This window comes from Drosophila willistoni, assembly GCF_018902025.1.
Source record: "Drosophila willistoni isolate 14030-0811.24 chromosome XR unlocalized genomic scaffold, UCI_dwil_1.1 Seg105, whole genome shotgun sequence".
Lineage (NCBI taxonomy): Eukaryota > Metazoa > Arthropoda > Insecta > Diptera > Drosophilidae > Drosophila > Drosophila willistoni.
The window spans coordinates 2,036,450-2,059,055 of NW_025814054.1; the positions used below are offsets into that span (position 1 = coordinate 2,036,450).

General features: G+C 37.8%; 2 protein-coding genes across 4 annotated transcripts; both read left to right on the forward strand.

The window, feature by feature from the left end:
• Positions 1 to 414: 414 nt before the first annotated feature.
• Positions 415 to 22,247, forward strand: LOC6645154 (supervillin). Of its 2 annotated transcripts, XM_002067797.4 has the most exons (9): positions 415 to 467; positions 2,004 to 2,355; positions 2,431 to 2,586; positions 18,176 to 18,317; positions 18,387 to 18,921; positions 18,991 to 19,148; positions 19,212 to 21,242; positions 21,299 to 21,555; positions 21,622 to 22,247. In XM_002067797.4, the coding sequence occupies exons 3-9, from the start codon at positions 2,434 to 2,436 to the stop codon at positions 21,859 to 21,861; spliced, it is 3,516 nt and encodes a 1,171-aa protein (XP_002067833.2). In that variant the 5' UTR covers positions 415 to 467; positions 2,004 to 2,355; positions 2,431 to 2,433; the 3' UTR covers positions 21,862 to 22,247. The 2 variants fall into 2 exon arrangements, with proteins under 2 accessions (XP_002067833.2, XP_023032948.1); XM_023177180.2 differs by lacking the exons at positions 415 to 467; positions 2,004 to 2,355; positions 2,431 to 2,586 and adding an exon at positions 17,673 to 17,797.
• LOC6645153 lies at positions 8,252 to 13,188 on the forward strand. 2 transcript variants are annotated; one of them, XM_023177181.2, is made up of 2 exons: positions 8,252 to 8,287; positions 11,244 to 13,188. In XM_023177181.2, the coding sequence occupies exon 2, from the start codon at positions 11,434 to 11,436 to the stop codon at positions 12,487 to 12,489; it is 1,056 nt and encodes a 351-aa protein (XP_023032949.1). In that variant the 5' UTR covers positions 8,252 to 8,287; positions 11,244 to 11,433; the 3' UTR covers positions 12,490 to 13,188. The 2 variants fall into 2 exon arrangements, with proteins under 2 accessions (XP_023032949.1, XP_002067832.1); XM_002067796.4 differs by lacking the exon at positions 8,252 to 8,287 and adding an exon at positions 10,712 to 11,051.
• Positions 22,248 to 22,606: the final 359 nt, after the last annotated feature.

Sequence of the window (22,606 nt, forward strand, 5' to 3'; positions counted from 1 at the left end):
AAACATTGGAGAGTGAAGAGTGTAGAGATGGAAGGATGAGGACAAGGATGAGCAGCAGATTGAGGTTGAGAAGGTGTGTTGCCAGGTAGTTTGGCCTTCAACTAAGTCGAGTTTATCCACTTGAGTGCTTGTCAAGATTTCCATACAAATTAATATGCAATTTAGCTGTCAGCACTTTATGTATGTTTACCTGCTTCTGTGCAGGTGTGAATTCATAGCTTCGTTTGAATTCGGCTAAATGATCCGATTTCCCTCCCACTCTCTCTGTCTCTCTCCTCTCCGGCCGCTTGCCTGCATGGCTTAGACTCACTGTCTGCCTGGTCTGGCCTTATCACACAGGCTCTTTCTCATTCGACTTTGGTCATTCGCCGGGTTTAGTCTTAGTCTGTCTCTGTGCAAGTGCAAAAACTCCTTTGTGTCCCTCAAACTGTGTATCTAAGTACAAGTGCTTGTGAAACTGTTTTCGCGTAAGTAAGCGTATATATATATGTGTGTGTGAGTGTGTTTGTGTGTGTGTGTGCGAATGTGTTTGTTTCCAAATGCAAACAAGTTCCTCCCCGCTTAGCGGTTTTTTAATGTTGAAAAAAAAATGCCTTGCCCATTTCATTTTTAGTTTGGTTTTTTTTTGTGTTTTTATGTATTTTTTTTTCTTCTTTGACTCATGTTTGGAAATTCCATTTTGTGAGAGAGGGAAAGAGAGAGAGAGAGACAGAGAGATAAGAACCATACAGAATCCAGAATCATGTAACAAATGAAACTTGTCTCTCTTTTCGGATGACTAATGTTGTCGGCTACGAACGAAAAGGCTTTGTGTGAAAAATCTTTCAAATATATACCATATAACGGTCAAGACAAAGGCAACAGTTGATGATGAGACAAGACAAAGACCATGCTCATTGGATGACATCTTTCAAAAGAATTATCAATGGAAAAACTCTTGGAAAAGAATTGCACTAACCGTATTCTTTGTCTCTGTCTACCAATTTCAAAAGACGCTTAAAATTAACTGCACACATATTAATTCTTTTAACAATAACAGAAAAATCCAATTAATATACTTATAAATAATATCATTTAGACTACTCATGTAGCAACAACCGATAAAGTTCATTTTTTAAGAATGTGTTAATCAAAAATGTTGGCAAACTTTCCTACTTATAATTTAACAGCTACTTAAGATTTGCTTCTATGTTTATGCGAGATAGGGTTAGCCATCCTTTGGGGATTAAAATATATAGCCAATTACTTAAGCCTTCGCTGTGTCCAGTTTTTCTAAATGATGAAGACGTCTTTCACTTATTAATTAGATCCTCGCTTAAACGAAAAGGTTTCTTCATTAACGCGCAATCGCCTGAGATAACAGCATTTTGGCCATTATTAAAAACTTGACCATTATTATTCTGGTCATGAGTTAAAAGATTTTAAGTTTTAAGGAAAGAAAAAAAAAGCATTCCCTTTTTTTTCGTCTTCTGTTGGTACATGAGAAATTTTTGCCAGCCCCTCATATCTATTAAAGGAGAAAGTTTTTTTTTTGTTTTGGTGTGGAAAAATCCCAACAAAAAAGGCAGCAAACGTCGATCCGATCGTCAATGGGGCTTCCTGTCTGTCCGTCTGTGTGTGTGTCTGTATGTATGTATGTTGGCCATGTGCATTCATTCTAGAAGAGGGAAAACTCAATAAGGCAGTTCAACTTTAGTCTCCGGTCCGGTCCGGTCTCTTTCTCTCCTCTCCCTCATTAGTGGCTCAGAAAATGCCATGTCACGAATTTTCTATTAATGGGACACCAGAAAAGGCATAGGAGAAGTTGAAGTAAGGAGGAAGTCCATTGAGGGAAAAACGCACGTTTTGGCACTGCATTGCATTTGTGTATCTGGTCTCAATCTGTGTGAGCTATCTTCTGACTTTTCTGCACTTTAATTGCCACACTTTATGCACACACACTTTAACTGGTCTTATCCGATTGTTATTTTTGTTTTGTTTTTCTTTATTTTCATCTGTTACAGCAATCTACTGAACATTGCAAAAAGTAAAAGTCACTCGGGCATATCAGCAGCAGCTCCCCCACCACCAATCCCATCTGGTGGTATATCCATTGGCATTGGCCCACAATTGCCCCCACTTGGCACCAGCAGCACCGGCAGCGGCAGCTTTGTCAAGTTACGTCATGTGGATAAAGACAATGAAGTGAACCCAAAGGAGGAATCAACAACAACATCAAGTCAACACACAACTGATAAGCAAGAAGAGCTCGATAAAGAATCTGAATCAGGTGCCAGCGGATCAGCGGCAGATACTTCCAATAAGGCAACCGCTTTGCCCGATTTTCTTCAAGGCGTGCGTCGCTCATCGACTCAGGTGAATAAAACCCATCATGTTCTTGACCCACTGTCAATTGTTGTGACTCAACCCATTGTGCGTTGTTCCCCTTAGGTCATGGGCCCCGATCAGCGCACAATATCCATAGCCAAGACTGGCTCCATTGCGGATCGTTTGGCGGCTCTTCAAAAGAGCGGCGAGGATGATTGGAAGAAACGCATATCAAAGCGCGATGAAGTCGATGATATACGTCGCGAAAACTTTGTAAATGTAAGTAGAGAGTCAAGTAAATTTATATATTTTTATCCCCAGTCAAAGACTGGGCTAAGTTTTAAAGCATCATATCATGCGTGCCATTCATGTGGATGATGATGATGTTGTTTAGCAACCGCAACGGATCTCGGGTACTCGATTGCGTGAAAATAATTTCCTTATTGTTAAACGTTTTGTTATTTGCAATGTTGTTTTTCAAAGCGTTAAAATTGCCTACCTGTATATACTGGCTGCAAGGCTAGCCACCTTGCAATGACATAAGAGAAGAGATATCGAATATCAAGATGAAAAAATATTTCAAATCAAAAATGGAGGCAATTGGGAAAACACATAATTGATATTATTGAAAATCGTCATAATTGGAATCTAAACTAAACTAAATTATCTAAAGCATAGAACCACTAACCATAGAACACATAGATGGGACAAACTCATGATTTTTTGATTGCAAACGCTAGCCTAGTCATGGAACCCCAGAGAACTTCGGGAAAACCCGAACGCTCGTACTCTCAATGAGAGCGTAAAGTGGGGAGAGGGCCAAGCAGCTACGAAAAAATTTCAGTCTAGCACAGACTACAGAACGACGAAGGCAGGCCTATGTCGCTTGTGATTTCGTTCTGTCTATGTATGTGTACACTCGTCGGTACATGCTCAGGCTTCGTAGTGTGTGTGTGACGTGAAGTTGTACAACATCGCATTTCAATAGCTCGCTCGACCAAAATTTTTAATTTTCGACAAAACAGCGACAATGCGAATAGGATATGCCCCTGTGGAAAGAATATCAAGAAATATTGGCATCATCTTCGTATGTATCTCGGTGGCTGTGCCGATAGAGTGTTCGCTTGGAAATAGGAATGTCCCTGGTTCGATTCCCAACTCAAAATCGTCGGCTTAAATAAGGTTTTATTTTATTTTATAATTTTGTTTTTTTGTGGATTTTTTGTCTCTTTATTTTTTGTTTATTTTTCTTTTTTATTCATTTATTATTTATTTATTTTTTATTTATTTATTAAAATAATAGAAGAAAAAAAAACCTTATTCGTCGGGTTTCGAAGTGGGGGAATCGAACCAGGGATATTCCGATCGCCAAGCGAACACTCTATCGGCACAGCCACCGAGATACATACGAAGATGATGCCAATATTTCTTGATATTCTTTCCACAGGGGCATATCCTATTCGCATTGTCGCTGTTTTGTCGAAAATTAAAAATTTTGGTCGAGCGAGCTATTGAAATGCGATGTTGTACAACTTCACGTCACACACACACTACGAAGCCTGAGCATGTACCGACGAGTGTACACATACATAGACAGAACGAAATCACAAGCGACATAGGCCTGCCTTCGTCGTTCGGTAGTCTGTGCTAGACTGAATTTTTTTCGTAGCTGCTTGGCCCTCTCCCCACTTTACGCTCTCATTGAGAGTACGAGCGTTCGGGTTTTCCCGAAGTTCTCTGGGGTTCCATGACTAGGCTAGCGTTTGCAATCAAAAAATCATGAGTTTGTCCCATCTATGTGTTCTATGGTTAGTGATAGAACGTATCTAGAACTAAAAAATGTCACTTTCCCCCTTAATGTAGGCAATAGATTGAAAAAGCATTAATTATAAATAATTATTTGCAATAAATTTATAACTTTTTGTATCTTTTATAAATTAAGAATTGTCTATAAGCAATTTTTGTTTTGCAGATCCACAGAATACTCCAAAAATTAAAATTTTTTTTTTTAAATCAAGTCATTGGACTAATTAATCGCATACTTTTGGGAGTATTTTTACCTCATAGATCCAAGATCTAAAGTGTGGGATTGAAAAGTAGTTCTTAAGACACGAAAGATGTCAAAGCCTTTAAAATCATCTAGATTAACTTTGAAATATTTAACAGATACTTAACTCAGTTCACTAATCTAATGTCTAAATAACTCCTAGATATATTCTATTTTCTTTTTGAGTTCAAAATTTTTTCCAAATTGGATGTGAAATTTTTGGTTTTATATTAGTTCAATTGAAGACGTCAATAATTAATTTAAGATGTAAAATTTGTAATTTTTGTTGTACGTTAAGTTATATTTTGCCCTCTCTGCCTAAAAGCGATTTGTTATGAAAATCATTTGCAAACCATTGCATATTTCTGGGAGCCATTTAAAATGTATTTAAACTTGTGCCGCAAAGTAGGCAACACAAATACAGTAGATGAAAAAAAAAAGTGCAAGTGCTTAGGCAGATTTGTGACCATGAACATATATTTTTGATTTTTATTTTCGCTTTAAACAATTTTTTTTTTTTGGGCATGTCAACATTTTCACTTTTTGTGCGAAAATGCCATTGATTTCCGTTAGTGGACTTGGCCAATTAGACGAATTTGACACCAAACCAAAAATTGTTGAGCACTTGTGGCAATTGAGTTTAGTGAACTTATTTCTACCACCCCTTTCTCCTTTCATGCCAGGCTAAATAAACGATTATTTCTGCGCTACATAATTATGCGGGTAGACAGAGAGCGGCAAGCAAGGTCTTTTCCCTTGGCTAAATTGTACGAGTAATCACATTTAATTACATGGACTCCGCCTCCTTACACTTTTCTCTATGTATGCCAACAACACAACACAAGACACACAGCATCTTATAGCTGTGTTGGTGGCACTGATCGTTGCCTGATGGATGGATGGATGGATTGTTGGGTGACTGTGGTGGTGTGGTGGTGGTGGGAGAAATTTTGTGAAGAAATCATGTCAAAGCGATCTTCTGACCCACACACCAAAACCAACTCACTGACTGGCCCCGGTTTGGCCTGGCATGGCAAATGAGTTTTGAAGTGTTGTCGCTTTTGTTATTGTTGGCAGCGAATTACACGCTTCTTGGAGTTTCTTTCGTTTTTATTATTTGGGAGGCCACAAGTGTTCAAGTATTCAACGCCTAAGCTCTAACACACAGTGGTATTAAGATCAATAGAAAGTGGCTACAAAGCTCTACATAAATAGATATATTGGTCAAATATTCACAAAATTAAAGACAATTGTTTTAAATTTTGAAAGAAAACCTTGAAAAAAGAAAAAAAAAAAAAAACAAAAACCGTGAGTCATTCAAGTGGTGACCCCGGCGTGTGTGTTGCCCAAGTAAAACAAATTCCATTTAAATTTTAAACTACATATTCTCTTCTGAGTGAGATAAAATCTTTCAAACATTAGTTTTTGTTTTTCATCACTAAATGACTGCAACTTGAACCACTGTTAATGCATTTGGCTTTGTACCCTCATTTTGCCGCCAAGATGACACTTGATGCACAATTATGGAACGTTTTATTAATAATTACGAGTAAATTTATACATAAAATTGTAAGTTCTATGACCGTTTTTTTTCTTTCTCTTTATACATAAGAGGGAATGTTTGTTTAATCACTTTTGACAAGAGAAAAGAGTTTCCTTTATTTTTTTCATAGTTATAATTTAGTATAATTTATCAAGCCACGATCGTTGAGGCAAATGAAAATGCACATAATAATGTATTACTATAAGAGAGAGAGAGAGAGAGAGAGAGAATCATAGAGGAGGAGACAAGGAGGAAGGACTCGATAATTTTGGAGGAGAAGAGTTGAGAAGGGCTGGAACAGATGATGCAGCCGGTCATGGTAGTTCTTTCTGGCTCAAGTTATTGTTGTTGTTGTTGCTGTTGTTGTGGTTGTTATGGTTAAATATAGATACAGAGAGGAGACCAGGCAAAGTCGTCGTTGTCTTGCCTGCTCTTGCAACAGCATCTTCTTCTTCCTTCTGCTTGGTTTCGCCTTGGTCGCGGAACTTCTTCCATTTTGCCATAATTTTTCTTAACTTGCCTGAAGCATAAGCAACAACTTAGTCTAGGGCTGAGACTGACACTGGGTACTGAGGCTGTGTTTGGTCTGTGCTGGTCTGCTGGGCTATTGGGCTGTTCTGTTCTGCTTCTAAGTAGAAGTTGCTGCTGTTGTTGTTGTTGTTTTTGTTATTGTTGCTGTTGCCTGCCTGCATTTGATCTCTGACTTGATCTTGAACGTGCTCATCTTCTTCTTAGTTAGTTTGTTGTTGTTTTTTTTTTTGTTTTTTTTTTGTTTTTCCATTGCTCGTGCTCGTGCTGTTGTAAATTGTTTTGTAAATTTGATATACTTCGCCTCCTCTCCACGGCTCAGTTTGGTTCTCTTTCTCTCTATTTAGTTTTTTTTTTTTAGTGGGATCGTACTTCATTATTATTACAGTTGCTGTTGTTGTTGTTGTTGTTGGTAGAGAGAGACGACTTGTTCATTAGTCCATGCCCTGTCAAGTCAAGATCTAGCAATGACAACACAGTAGCACACAAAAGCTATATAAAGCTATATAGCTTGAGCTCAACTTCTAACTGCCCCGCTGGGGGTACCCATATCTTTACTTGGCTCATTCTGTCTGACAGTCTTTGTCTTCCTTAACGACAAAAATAACAGAAACAACAACTATTCATGTATCTGTATCTGTGTCTGTATCTGGCCGCTTGTATCTACAAGCTGCAAAAAATGCCAACAGCGGCTGCTGTTGCTTCTACTTATTGCTGATTATTTTTATTGCTTCTGTGTTGTGATTCATTATTTTCTTTGCTTTTAACACACAATCCCTGTACCCCTCTTTTCATCCGCCTCGTCCCTGTGATAGATAAGGTGAACTATCTGTCTATGTTGAAGGAAATGTGTTTTATTTTGTTTTCTTTTCTTTCTCTCAAACTTATTGAATTTTTAGACAATTGCATCACTTGCGTGAAGAATCTGTTAGCCATTGAAATTGATGATGATGATGACGATCTGAATCATCTTCTTGAAATGATAATGAGCCTTGCCCCAAAATATTTTCTAAAATTTGCATTCCCAAAAATTCAATTCCTTTTGACTTTAATTGGAGCAACGACGAAAGTAATACTCTGTAACAAGATCTTTAGATCTTTGCTTTTGCTTTAGTTCAAAACGTAGGATTTCTATTTATTTCTTGGAGCTAAAGCATACAAGTTGATACTTATTCTGAAGCAAATTTATTGGATCTAAATGGATCCTCTTTGGAGATGACTTCGCATATACCCTTATTAGTTTAAAGGGTAGAGGATGGCCTCTTCCTTTCTGGTTATTCGCCTTTCTCTCTCCCTACGTTGATCTTGTTTTATACGCCTAATGAGAGGAGGGACTCTGTCTTACCATCATCATCATCATTGTCATGATGATTATTATTATCATTGTCTTTCTCTCTCTCTCTCCCTGTCTCTCACTCGTTGTGCGATGTCTCCTCTCTGAAAAGCCGGCTTGGAGCCTCTCACATTCTCTTTTTTTTCTCTCCCAATCTGCTGTGACTCGTATTCCCACTGAGGTTTCCCTCTTCCAATTGAAATTTATGATATTTGCTTGCAGTTCAAGTCGCGACTTCACTGCGACTAGTTGGCAATTTTTTACGCCTTTCGTTCGATTTGGTTTTTTGTTTATTTTATTTTTGTTTTTTGTTTTTTTGGTTTCTTTTTCCATGTGATTCGCTGCTGTTGTTGTTATTGTTATTACTATGCAGTATTATTATTATTTGCTGCCGGTTTCAATTGACATTAAAATTGATAAGCGGCAAACTGAAACTAAAAATAGAGAGAGAGAAGGAGGCTCGTGTCTCTGTCTACGTCTCTGTGCAAGTCAGTCTCAGTCTGAATCTTTCGCTCGTATTGCATAAAAAGTAATGTGAAGTGATTTCCTGAAATGAAAACAGCAAACAAAAAATTGTTGCATAAACTGTCAAATGCATTTAGCAGGAAGCATATTAACATAATAAACTATAAATATACATTATACGATTTTCTGTCATTTTGCACACAATGTGAAAAATGAAATTTTCAAGGAATATATAAATTTAACTAAAAAAGTGTCTCAAGGCTGGACATTCGACTCTTGCCCGCACACACACACAAACACGCACACGGTCTAATGCATTTGCACCTTCTCAAGATGATGATGATGATGAGTAAATAAAAAAACATTCGGTCATTACAAATCGTACGAATTGAGAACCACTACCAAAACCAAGACACACACTCATTCATATTATTTAAAAATAAAATGCCATCTGTTTTGACTGCATACTCAATGTATATACATAATATATAGAGGTACGCGATATCGCCAACCTAAAACTATATATATATACATATTAGATGGAAAAGATGACACAAATTTTTGCGCTGCGACAGCTCAGAAAATCAAATAAAATTAACAAATTAACGAAAGGCAAATGTCACATACATATATAAATCACAAAGAGGCATTTGTTAATAATGTTATTATTATTGTTATTGTTGTTGTTGTTGTTGTTGTTGTTGTTGTTGTTGTTGTTGTTGCTCTACATTTTCGACATACAAGAGAGTGAGATAGTGTATGTGAGTTTTTGTTTGCCTATGTCGCAGTCAGTGAGTGGAGCAATAAGAACAACAATAAGTAAAACAAGAAAGTCTGATAAACTTGGCAAATATGAAAAAGACAACAAAGTCTGATGTGAATTTCTGTTATAAGAAACATGCAAATATTTAAAGATATACTACGAGAGAGAGAGAGAGAGAGAGAGAGAGACAAAATTTAGGAGGCTGGATTAATTTGTTAAATAAGGGTAACTAATAATAAAGAATTTGTTAAAGTTTGCACTGAGTAAAAATTTTATTAAGAGGTGACAAAATGGATAAAATTAGATCGTGGCAGAGTAGCTTTATTTCTTTTAGAGATGGCTTAGCTTACAATTTATGGCTAACCAAGACTCGTTATCATTGCTGATGGGCTAGACTTTTAACCATAGCCCATTAGCATTAATAGTAATAGTCTAAGTTAGTCATAGCTTGTAAAGGTGGTTTAACTTAAGGGGTATTCTTGTTTGGGAGCGTGTTTTTTGGACCCTTTTTAAAAAAAATTTATCATTTGAAAACGGAAAGAGTTATTGGAATTATATTTCTATTTTTTAATTAAGAACAAATTAAAGTTAAAAAAAAAATAACAAACTATTTTTTGCTACAATGGCTGTTCGAAAAGTTTTCGGTCTTCTTTTTTTTCTTGTTTAAGGCTAAAAAAAAAAAATTTTAGAAAATCCTAAAGTTAGGATTGAGATTGGGACCAGAATTATGCCTATTCTGCGTTGATTGCATTTTGTTGTTTTAAAATCAATTCAGAATTACGGGCATATCATTCATATCTCCGAAAGTATTTCGAATTTTTAATAACCCTTTTGGGACAATATTCTAAAGAATAATTAAAGTAAAAGAAAAAATCGACCAAGGGTATCTCTTTAATTTCGGTTTCTGTCAAATTCTTTTAGATATGTATTTTAATGTGGCCCTGTTTTAGGGTTTATTAGTACATCGTTTTAAATCGAAAATCAAAGTATTTGACTAGCCTTTTTTACTTTTCGACTCTGTTTGGAAATGTATTGCAAAATTAGTCCTTATCTATCAATTAACTTCGGATAGCCGACCAAGCCCATATCTATATCATTGAATACTTATATCTAATAACGAGATATTAATTTATTTTATCTATAGATAATGAGACCATTGCTCACTTTTTAAGGCAAGTGAAATTAATGTAACTTCTGATGAGTAGTTATCCTTGGTTGATATTTTATATTAACTCGGCTGCCATTATCTCAGGGCATTGAAGTTTTTCTTTTTACCAAGTGGGCCTCACTGTAATTTGTGATATATAGAAATTAAAATCGAAGAATACAGTTCAAGTAATGGCCACTGAAAGAAGTTCTTTCATCATTAGTTAGAGAGGAATCTTCCCCTGCTCTTTTTTTTTTGCCCGCATTGCAACGAACGGCAACGACGACCAACAGCAACAACAACAACAACAACAACAACAACAACTTGACCCAAGAACAAGAATACTGCGCAAGTGCAGCAGAGCAATAGCCGGCAAACGTCCAAAGAAGAAGCTCCCCATAAAGCACAGATCGAGAGAGTGAGAGAGCAAAAGAGTACTGCCCCCCTATTCAGCAAGATACAGAGAGTGAGAGAATAAAACGACGCGCGCAGCTTTGAATAGTGAGCGACCTCGCCACTATTTCGTCTCCATCGTCGGCGTCGGCGTCGACTTTGCGTCGTTAGGTGGAGGAGATCCAACAACGGCAGTTAAGTTTAAGACGAGAAGCCAGAGAGAACGACCGCGAAACGAACGAACGACGCCACGGAATATAAAATGCGTCAAAAACACCAACACCAACAACAACAACTGAAACAAAACAACGAAATAATATAAAGCTATAAAATTTACGAAATATAAAATTATAGCCGGTAAAACAAGAGAGAGAGAGAGAGAATGTAAAACGGATGATACCTGAAACCCAAATCAAAAAGATAAAAATAATACTCGAGGACCAAATGAAAAATCTATAAATTATAAAGAAATCATCATCATTCCAAAGCAAAGTGCAAACCAATGCGGACGGCACAAAAATAAAGGTGTGTGTCCCTCTGTGCGTGTGGGTGTGTGTGTGTGTGTGAGAGGGTAGAAAGATAATGCAAAATATATGAAACGAAATGAAATATATCCTTTGATAAATATTTTGCAATATTTTTCAAAATTTTCAAACAATCAGAAAATCGTATAATCAATATATATATATAAATAATCTAATTTTGTATCCTGTTTAGAATGTGTGCAATGTGATGTTACCAACGAGAAAACAAAAAATTAAAGAACATTTGCAGAGAAGAAAAAAAAAGTTAACCAAACGATAACGATTCCGATTTTTGCCCCGGATAAAGTCAATAAAAAACACAAATTCATTTTCTGATAAGAGAACAAGAATTTACTGAGAGGCGCCGCTAAGGAGGATTCGCCATGTTGTCGTCGGATTATATGGTCTATGTGAACATGGCCTGGGAGTGGGCCGCCTGGTTGCCCTACTTACTGATCACCTATGTCTTCCTCACACTTTTGCCCAAATCTCTAGTGCGTATGAAGCATTTTGCCAATGCAGATTACGAGGCGAATCGCAATAAATTTCATCGTTGCTATGGGCCAGAGCTATGCTGTCATGTCCTGGCCCAGGAGTCATCAGCTGCCACCAAGCAGGTTAAACAAAAGACGCGTAAACCGGTGACAAGGGTCTATCCGAAGCGTCAACAACAGCAGCCTCAGTCCTCACTGGCGCATCCAAGAGAGGAGTTGCCGCCATTGCCTGTGCCCGTGAAACGGAGCAATGTGACGAAAATTGCACGCATGTTTGAGACAGGGAACACCAGCAGCAGCGGCAAGCCGACAACTCGGGTCTCTCCCCTAACTCTGCCCGAGATACGTATGTTTGGGGCCAGCGAGGAATCGAATGAATCCACACCATGTGCCTCACGCAAATCCAGCATTGCCTCACATCTGCGTCACATTGAGCAGGCCATGCTCCAGCTGGAGGAGGAACTCGAACTGCAACATCATCACCATCAGCCGCAGACGCAACCGCATCCAGTCGCAGAGAGTGTCAAGACATCGCCCTCATCGATCATGGCGACGCACAGCGATTGGGAGCCAATGGCTGTGCCAGTATTGAGGCATGGTTCTCGACGTGGCACTTCAGCCACACCCTCAACAGCCTCGCCCTTGTCCTCCAGCTCACCAGAGCCGCCGGCATCGCCAGTGATGTTGCGTCAGCCGACTGACTTTTGCCTCGATCTCAGCATGGAGAATATCTTTCAGGCCATTGCACGCAGTGCCGAGGAATCGGATAGTCTATCGCCAGTCACCTGCATCGATGACATACTCTCCGAGCGTCGTTTCTCTCGTCCCTTGTCGGCCTATTCCATTACGGATTTGCTAAACGAGGAGCTGGCCTCCTCGAGTTCATCAAGCACGTGTCACCACTTGGATGAGCCGACCTATGTGAATGTGAATGATGCGAGATGAATTGGCCAGGAATTTTTAGAGATAACTAGATGATTGTTTTTTTTTCTGTTTTTTTTTTTTTTTGTCTTTGTCGATCAGCGTTTGTGTGAGTGTGCCATCATCAGATGAATGGGTCACCCCCTTCCCCATTACACTGGTTGCTTTTGTTTTCGAATGACTCACAAATATTCGTATGGTCACAATTTCTTTCTACATACATACATACATGCGATATATACTCTCATAAACATTATATACATACATACATACATTACATTACATACAAAATAATTATATTCATAAACATTAAATGTGTAGAATTTAGTCAACGCCGTTGTTGCTTACCAATTCTTTGCCCTAGTATGCATTTTGTTTGTTTAATTGATGAAAGCTTAAACAAATTTAAATCGAAACGAAAAACACTGAGAAAATTCGTGAAAAATTCAATCCTAAATTGTACTTATTTTCCTGTTCTATTTTCTTTTAATATTTTTTTTTTTACTTGTCAAATTGTTTTTAAAAAAAACTGTGAAAGGATAGAAAATGATGTCTCAATGTTTTAAGAATTGTAAATTGTAATTTATCAAGAATTTGTATTTAGTATTATTTATCCCTATAATCCTATATTCCTTATATGCCTATATATATATATATGCTTATCTATAAATAGAAACACAATACAAATAAAAGCGTTTACAACGAGACGTATTCATTAATAAATAGTCATTTATTATCTACAAAATTTGTGTTCTAATAAATGTTTAAACAGCTGAGTCGAAAATTGAGGCAAAAATTTTAGAAAATAGCTTTTGCCATTTGCTTGTTTTCGATTTTTGTTTTGGGGTTTCTTTTTTCTCGGTCTGCGTAATGTTCATGGGTTTTCAAGGCGTTTAAAACTAAACTAACAGATAGAGGGTGTTTCAACTGGAGGCAATAGAGGTGCAAAAACATGAATAATTTAAAATATTTACAAAAGTCTCCATGACTATTTTAACTCTTGTTCAAGCACCCTATATATATTTTGTATAGGGCAATCTTCTTCATCATCATCCTCATCGAAGCGTGTCTTTGCGCAAAAGCCAAAACAATTTGTCAAATAAATTGATGCGCGAATCCAACTCTTATGAGATTTGTTCATTAATAATGGATTTTACTCAGAAATTTTGCCACAAGCAATTCTTCTGTGTGTAAAGTGAATCTAATTCTTTGATTGATTTGTGGTCAAAACAAAAGAAGAAAGGGAAAGAAATTTGATGTGATTTAGAAATAATTTAGACATTTGTTACGCAAACCATTTAAAGAAAGTCCAAAGAGTATATTAACTTATTTTAATCTACTTGCTCTATGGACTTTGTTCGCTTTGTGTAAAAAACCTTTTGAGCAACTATAAGCCCATATATAAAGACATATATCTACTTGTATTTGTATCTTCAATGAACCTAGCTCTGTTTGCAATGTGAATGAACTTTCTGTGACTGTTGCTGCTGCTACTTATCAATTAAATATATACGTACATATGCCTCTCGTCTCTTCTCTTCTCCATTTGATATGAGAAATTTCAATGGATTAATTCATCAACAAAGAATTACCAACTAAATGGAAAACTTCCATTCACTGATTTACATTCCCCTTTTTTTTTTTGCTATGTGCTTATTTATTGTAGATTTTACGCTATTGGCCAAATGCCCACACAATTTGCACTATTATACATACACTTGAACTTGACTAGGCCAAAAACAAAAACTAATAGTTTTGTGCTGAATTGGCAAAACAAAAAAAAAAAAACAAAAGTCCAGCTAAAATCGTATGGAAATTTTTAGTATATCATTAGCCACCAAAAACCCCTTCCTATTTGGCATATGCAATATATATGTATATATTTATTTTAAAATGGAATAAAAAGTAGCTCAATTTGTCCCAAAATGAAACATATGTAGAAACCAAACACTTACATAGTGAAGGGCATCTAATTGAACTGTGCTCTATGAACATGCAAAAAAAAAAAGTTATTTATATTTATTTTAAAAAAACATTTAGAAAAAAACAAGCACCAAAATCTCGAAATACTTTGAATTACAAGAACTAAGAGATCGATATTTCTAGTTCTAAGTGAGTTTAAATCGAATAACAGCATCATTATTGCGTTAAAGGTTATAATTATAAAACAATTGAATTCTCTTGAAAGGTTCACTTGGAAAATTAAGATTTTGGAAAATTTTAATGACAAATATCGAATTAAAATAGCTTTAGCTTAGTCAATTTTTGTAAATTTTTTCAAAAAATTTTTTTATTTATGACCATCAGTTTTTACTTAAATGCTAAAACCAGTTGGGAATTACAAGTAGATTAATGGGAGAACGGAAAGCACAGCTTAGGAAATTTACCAAAATATTGAAAAGTGCCAATAAATTGACCCAGATAAAGTCAAAGAAAAGCTAAACCCTAAAAGTAGAATCAAATAATTACCGAATGAAACAGTTTTTAAACATTTATTTATAATCCCATTAGCATTGATGGACAAAAGGATGGCTAATTATAAGCTACTTGGCAAAAATTAATTTCAAATTGCATAAATAAAATCTCACTCAAAATAAGTTGCCATATTTCAAATAGGGATGGAGTAGAAATTAAGTTATTAATAATATAAAAAACCTAACCATTTCTCCGATTAACCGCTTATAGATTTATGTATGATCGTTCAACGTTACTTTTAATGTCAAATGATTCGTTTAGGTCCACAAAATATTTGCGTATACGTGATGTGGGTGTAGGTTGGGCAGCAACGCGATAGTTGGAATACAGCATTCGATGGAATTCTAATTAGTGTAAGCCTCAAGTAATTTGAAAACGCTTTTACATTTAAGATATGTAAACAGTTACATGAGAACAAGTGTTTTGCTCCACTAGAGAGAGAGAGAGAGTGAGATGGGTGAGAGTGTGTAGAAAAATCCAACGGCAAAGGTAATAATCAACAATCAGCAAACACAACACCATAACGTGAAACTATTATAATAAATTGGCATTCATTTGTTGATATATTCTCTGGCGTCATGCCCCTCCTTGGAACAAGCTCTGATCACACAGCAACAACAACAACATTTACCTTTTTTTGTTACCGCATTTTTGTTGTTTTCGAATAGGTATTGAATCTTATACCCAATATTTGGTAATCGAAACGTTGGGATTTATGTTTTGTTTTTTTTTTGTTTAAGGTATTTTATCAAATATTTTATTTTTTCGTTTGTTTGTATATGTATTGAATGATTCATCATTTCGTATGGTTATAGTTGTGTGTTGCTGCTGCCGTTCAGGTGGTGTGTGTTTGTGTGTGTGTGTGTGTGTGTGTGTGTGGAGCTAAGTGAGGAAGAGGAAGCAAGAGTGAGAGCCTTCATTATGATAAAAACGCATGACACATACGTTAAATTTCAAGAGAATTTCATTGGCTAATAGGGTAAAGGGTGATGGCGGAGGGGGGAGGGGATGGGCAAAAGTTGAGAGGAGTGCGCCAAGGTTATGTCCATTGTTGCTTTTGTTGATTAAGTGTTATTTGTTGATATAAGAGAGCCATACAACAAATATGATTGACAACAGAAGCCAACTGAGAAATCTCTTCACTATCCACAACAACAAACACTGTAAACAACAACAAGACAGTCAGCCAGTCAGTCTAAAAGAGTCTGAGAGTTGATAATGTCATTTGCTTAAGGCTAACTGCAAATAATCAATGAGGAAGTTAATCCAACAATGGGGCGCGGTTAAAATAAATAAAATTCCGATTAAAGTCAACTCACTTAATCATCAAAATAATCATGGACGGTATGTAGGGCAACGTCGGCGAAATAACACATAGAGTTGGATGTTTTTAGTTTTAGAAGAAACATTTCAGTACCTAAATAAGATCTAACAGAGAATATGAAAATAAATGTAAGTAAAGCCCAGGAATCCGATTCTTAAAATATTTCAAGATATTTAGAAATGTACTGTAAACAAAAAAAATCTTTAAAGCAAACATTGTTGATAGTGACTTTTTAAGCTACAAGGCAAATCAAGAGTTATAGATTTGTTAAAAAGAATGCTAAAATTCCCTATTTGGCAGTCTTAGCTCGGCCTATGAATATGTATATTCCACAAAAGATAGTCAATTAGTATTTGATTTTTCAAAACGAACATTGGCTCTTTATTTCGCCATCCAAAATTATTTTCATAATGTTCTGTAAATACTTTTCGAAAACATTTCAAAAAATTTTCAATCATTTAGGTACTCGGTATAGAATGCTTGTTTGTAAAGTGATTCAACTGGCATCTCGTTCGAGAATCCCTTTTAGATTATAAATAAAATTTCGCTATAAAAACTCGACATATACATATGTACTTACACATCTATGACAAAATTTAAGGGCTTGTTACTGGCAAAATGCGTTACTCTTTCCATTAAATCGCCAAACATTTGTTCCAATAAGTTTTGGCACAAGTAAAGCTTGAGAATTGAAGGACGCCTAAATGGGTCGAAACTAGAAAACAGAAGGCAAATTGTTTTGGTATGAAGGTATTAAGACCTTTAAGATTTAGGACAAGAAATGGGCAAAGAAAGTATAGAAATTTGGACAATCAAGTAAAGTTTGAGCCATCTTTATGTTATCTAGCTACAACTATCTATTCCACGTAATAATCAAATTGAATTTATGTTCTAGCTATCTTTTAATCAAGAAAAGATAGATATAAATTATCAATTTCTATTGGCATTTTTTTGTTGTTTCCTTGTAGTTTTATTTACACTTGTCTGTTGAACACGATAAGACATAACAATTAATTTTTTGTTGTTGTTTTATTTTGTGTTTGGTTTGAAATAGAAATATATGATAAGTTAATATTGACACTTCATTAATGCTTTTCAAAGTTTAAACAAATGGCAATAACAACAACAATAGCTTTGTAGGACTGAGAGATCTCTCCAGAGAGAAGTTGTCTCTCTAAGTAGTCTTATCTTATCTTTTGCTGCCTATTATTTACTTTTTTCTCTCTCTCTCTCTCTCTGACTATATCTCTCTGTATGTTTGGAATTCTTCTCTTAATGCATTTAACTTCAATTGAAATTGTTGTTCATCGAGAGGTGCGCACAATAATTTGCCAGTTGCTTAGTTTACTTTGTGCGGGCAGCAAGCCCCGCAGTTTAGAGATAGATTTCGGATCTCCATACCCATTAATGGGTCATACTTGAGCCGAGTTTATATTGTATATTCGAGGTGTGTCGCCCTTCACCTCTCCCTGCCGAACCGAACAACTAAGCTAACAACCAAAGCAAACAAACAATATGAAAAAAGTGAAACTGGTAAACAAAATGCAAAAACTTAGGAAATACAAAACATTCATTAAGGCGCAAATCGGAAAACAGATTCTACAAATGGTTTTCGATAAGCAACAACATTAAAAATAACAGGTGGCAATTCGAACGCAAATACAGGTGATGCGTCATAGCAATGGACTGGGAACAACCCAGTTTTGTTTTGGTTAGGCAATCATCGTTTGTCAACTCGATAAGGTCGAGATCGAAAAAGATGTTCTCTATATTTGGTTATATGTATATCTTGTTTAATTTCTTTTTAAATGCCAAAACTTTGGTCATAGAGCAGTGTGTGGGCGTACACAAAACGAGAGCAAAATACACACATCATTAACGAGTCTTTAATTTATTTTGCCCAATCAACAGGAATCGCTATCTTTGGCCCATTCGCTGTCGGACAAGCCATTACCACCATCGCCCCTAATACCAACCAGCCTTGAGGGTGGCAAAGTCTCAGATCGTTTGGGTAAATTGCAATCCAATTCAGAGAAGTGGAAACAACGCATAGGTAAGAGATTGATTTATGCAGAAAATGTCTTTTGTTTTGGTTTTTGAATTGTGTGTTTTTGAGTTGTAGAACAAACCGATGCCAAGAAGTTTACAGTCGCTGGACGACTTCAGACGAAATCACAATCTCCCGTGGAATTGCAATTTCAACGTTCACCCAATGATGCAGCCAAAAAGTGTCCACTGCTTGAGGTGCGCAGTGCCAATCAACCGCAATTGGGTCTGGCCAAAAGTCCCTCCATGATGGTCACCACAACAACCAAACCGACAGCAGCCCAACGCAGTCTGAGTGTTAATCCCGAAGAGGAGAAGGAGAAGGATTCGAGCCAGGCCCTGAGTCGCTCCAATAGCAATAGTAGCAGCGGATCCACTACAGATTCGGATGGTGGCGGAGCTTGGCCACAGAACGCCAAACAGAGCAAAGAGTTGGCCAACAGCAAGAGTGCAGCTGCTCCCACCAATGTGGGCTCCAGAATTCTAGTGCCACGTCTCGATGATGAGGAGACTTTTGAGAACTTCTTTGTCTCGCAGATAAAAAAACCAAAGCACGTGGAAGAGCAGAAGGAGCAGTTGTTGGATCTGGATGATATCAAGCCCACTGAGAGGTATGTTTCAGTTAACAATCAAACAATGTAAAAATAAATTCAAAATTTAAAAATAAACATTTTTTTTAGGCTCGTGACTAAACGCAATATACAGGGGCCAAAGGGTCGGCGAGCTGCACGTAATCCACTCAAGAGTTTGGCTGCCCGGAGTGACATTAGTTCGGAGTATACCGAACAGAAATCCGGGATAGCCGAACGGGAACTGAGACGTCTTAAACTGGAGTCATGTGAGTCAGATAGATTTCTCTTGTAAGGCCCTTGTAGTAATCTCTCTCTCTCTCTCGTTTTAGTCGGACATGGACGTAGTAACTTGGCAGCTGAGGCCATAGCCGGCTTAGCCTCTGTAGAGGATTTCAAATCGGTTGCTTTGCGTTCGTCTTCGTTGCCCTTGCAACAGATGTGGCTACCCCATAAGCCGGTAATGCTGCTCCATGTCAAGGGACGTACTCATGTGCAGACGCGACTGGTTAGCCCAACGCATCTGTCAATGAATCGTGGGGACTGCTTCATCTTGGTGGCCGAAACGCAACTGTTCCGTTATGTTGGCTCCTTTGCCAATGTCATTGAGATTTCGCGCAGCAAGAAGATCTGTGCTGCCATTGTGGAGAATAAGGATCTGGGTTGCACAGCCAGTCAGGAGGTTATACTTACCGATGGCAAGTATCTGAATGAGCGACAGTGGCGTCAGTTCTGGAAATTGTTGGGCATCCCATCGACGGATGAAGCAACTCCGCCGGAAATAGCCGATTCGGGGCATGCCGACGAGGATGACGTCTTTGAGAGCAGTTTGATTGAAACAAATAAGATTTACGAGTTCCAAGATGATGCGCTTGTGCCCATGGAGAAATACTGGGGATGTATACCCAAAGTGGATATGCTAGATACGCGTAAGGTGCTGGTATTCGATTTCGGAAGTGAGCTGTATGTGTGGAATGGTAAGAACGCGCCATCGGATGATAAACGTGCGGCCATGCGTTTGGCCCAGGAGCACTTTGTGGCCCAGGATTCGGCTGATTATGCCCAATGCTATTTGAATCCCCTCAATTATGCTTCTATTGTGGGCAAGCGGGAGAGTGTGGCATATGCCAAGAGATGCCCCCAGCGGCCCGATTGGTGTGTTTTAGGTAAAATCACCCAGAATATGGAAACGATTCTCTTTAAGGAGAAATTCAGTGATTGGCCCGAATTGGAGAGGGAAGATCTGGAGAAGGATTATCTGGCAAATGGTGTGAATATAGTGCGTGCCCTTAATGGGGCTGCCCTGTTCAAGGGTGAACCCTATCAAGAGCCCAATCTGGTGCTGGAGCAGGCCAATTTGGGGCGTGGCAACTTCTATTATGACACGGATACCATGCGTCATTGCGATATTATAACCAAGTCCACTGATAAATGGCAAATTCATGAGTTCAACTTTGATGCGGCCAACTCAAGGGAGGATTATGGTCATTTCTATTCAACGGAAAGCTATATAGTCAGATGGATCTATCAAATATCGGTGACAGTGCGTGAACTAAGCGGCAAAGTGTCCAATCGCAGCACTGTGGGTCGCGATCGTTGTGTCTACTTCACCTGGCAGGGTCAGGATTCAAGTGCTAATGAGAAGGGTGCCGCTGCTCTCCTAACAGTTGAATTGGACAAGGAGAAGGGCGCCCAATTGCGTGTGGCCCAGGGCGATGAGAGCACTGCATTTGTGCGTCTCTTCAAGCAACTGTGGCAACATCGCGGACGCAAGGACAAGTGTCTGGAGCGGCGTAGTCAATGGCGATTGTATCAGGTGCAGGGCAATGTCAAGGATGAGACCCTGCTTAAAGAAGTCGACTGCCAGGCCTGCCAGTTGCGTTCACGCAGCTCCATGTTGCTAATCCATGGACAACAGGGTGTGGTTCTGGTCTGGCATGGCTCCAAGAGTTCATCGCACACACGAACCATTACCCTGGAGGCGGGGCAGGATTTGATCAAGCAAATGTCAAAGGATCTCTTTGCCTGCGAGAATGCTACCCTTACCGAAATGGAGGAGGGTTCCGAGAATGAGGATTGTAAACTGGCCTTGGGCTTGGAACAGCAACGACTGGACTATCACAGTCTATTGCAATCAACGAAAAGCTTCGACTATCAACTGAGAATCTTCCAGTTTAGCAGCACTCAGGGTGTGTTTAAGGCACAGGAGTTGGTCGATGGATTGCGTTGCCAGGATCTGCATAGTCCATATCCATTTGCCCAGGCCCAACTATACAATGCCCGACAGCCGACCATATTTCTGATAGATGATGGCACGGAGCTGTGGCTTTGGATGGGCTGGTGGCCCCAGGAAGATATTAAGCGTAAGAAAACTACGAAAGAAATCCATATCCATATATTAATTTGTATTTAATTTCAGTTAATACAGAGGAAAAGGATCGTAGCAGTCCGTCTACAAGCGATAATCGAGCTGGTGTCAATCGTTGGATCTCAGAGAGACGAGCTGCCCTAGAGACAGCCGTTGACTATTGGCGTGCCAAGCACGGCGAGAACGAGAAGGAAGCCTTCCATGGCATCAAGGGTCAAGTTGTGTGGGCTGGCCTCGAGCCATTGGCTTTCCGTGCCCTCTTCCCCGACTGGACAGAGCGCACAGATGTCAGAGAAATCAATTTAGAGGTAAGCCAAAACATTGTCCGTCTCCGTCTTTTGCAATAAATAATCGACGTTTTTTCTTCTTCACAGGATGGACGCACGGACACACCCATCATGATAAGCACAATGTTGGCACAAATGACACAAACCGAGTATCCCCTGGATGTCCTTAAGGCCCGCCCCTTGCCCGAGGGTGTGGAGCCGACACGACTGGAGGTCTACTTGAATGCCGAAGACTTTCAAGTGGCCTTGGGCTGCAGTCGGGCGGAATTCGAGCAGCTGCCGATTTGGAAGCAGACCAAGCTAAAGAAGGAACGAGGACTCTTTTAGGAGAAAAATGCAACTTATAGACTTGAACACACACACACACACACAATCACAAAAACAAAGAATTGAAAACAATACAACAAAAATCTAAATTTTAGAAGCACATATACAATATGTATACATATATGTATATATATATTTTTTTTTTTTTGATATGCAACGATTGCTTTTGCAGCGGGCACTTATAAAAAAACATACAATGTATTCTACTATATATGTACTAGGACTATCACATACACACACTCACGTGCGCATATCCTTATGAACTCTCTCTATATATATTAACACACGCATATACACACATACAATTTATATATCGATTTATATAAGCATCAATGCAAAGAACTAAGCAATAATAAATCTAATCCAAACTCGCTTCATACGAAAAATCTGTTCAGAGTTTGTTGGTTAATTATTATTATTATTATCATTATCATTATCATTATTATTTTACCTGTAAATAATACTAAGTTGATTTTGTTTTTTAACTTTTAATTTACACACATTATGTAATTAATTTTTAACGAATTAACGAAATTTTGCATTTGTTCAATTTGTGCAAACACCAAAAACAAAAAATGGTAAACAAAATTTAAATTTAACGACCTCTCGTTAAAATATATATTCACATTTTGGATATCAATTTAGTGTTAATTTTATTATTTTTACAAGTAATCCTTGCGTGTATTTGTATTTCTGTTTTTTTTTTTATTATTATTATTATGTTAAAAACAAATTTTTGCGTATT

Excerpts from the sequence above, each read along its gene's own strand:
- LOC6645153 (XM_023177181.2), top strand. The coding sequence starts at position 11,434 with ATGTTGTCGTCGGATTATATGGTCTATGTGAACATGGCCTGGGAGTGG.
- LOC6645154 (XM_002067797.4), top strand. The coding sequence starts at position 2,434 with ATGGGCCCCGATCAGCGCACAATATCCATAGCCAAGACTGGCTCCATT. Across the intron at positions 18,318-18,386 it reads GAAGTGGAAACAACGCATAG|AACAAACCGATGCCAAGAAG; the intron begins GTAAGAGATTGA and ends TTTGAGTTGTAG. Across the intron at positions 18,922-18,990 it reads GATATCAAGCCCACTGAGAG|GCTCGTGACTAAACGCAATA; the intron begins GTATGTTTCAGT and ends CATTTTTTTTAG.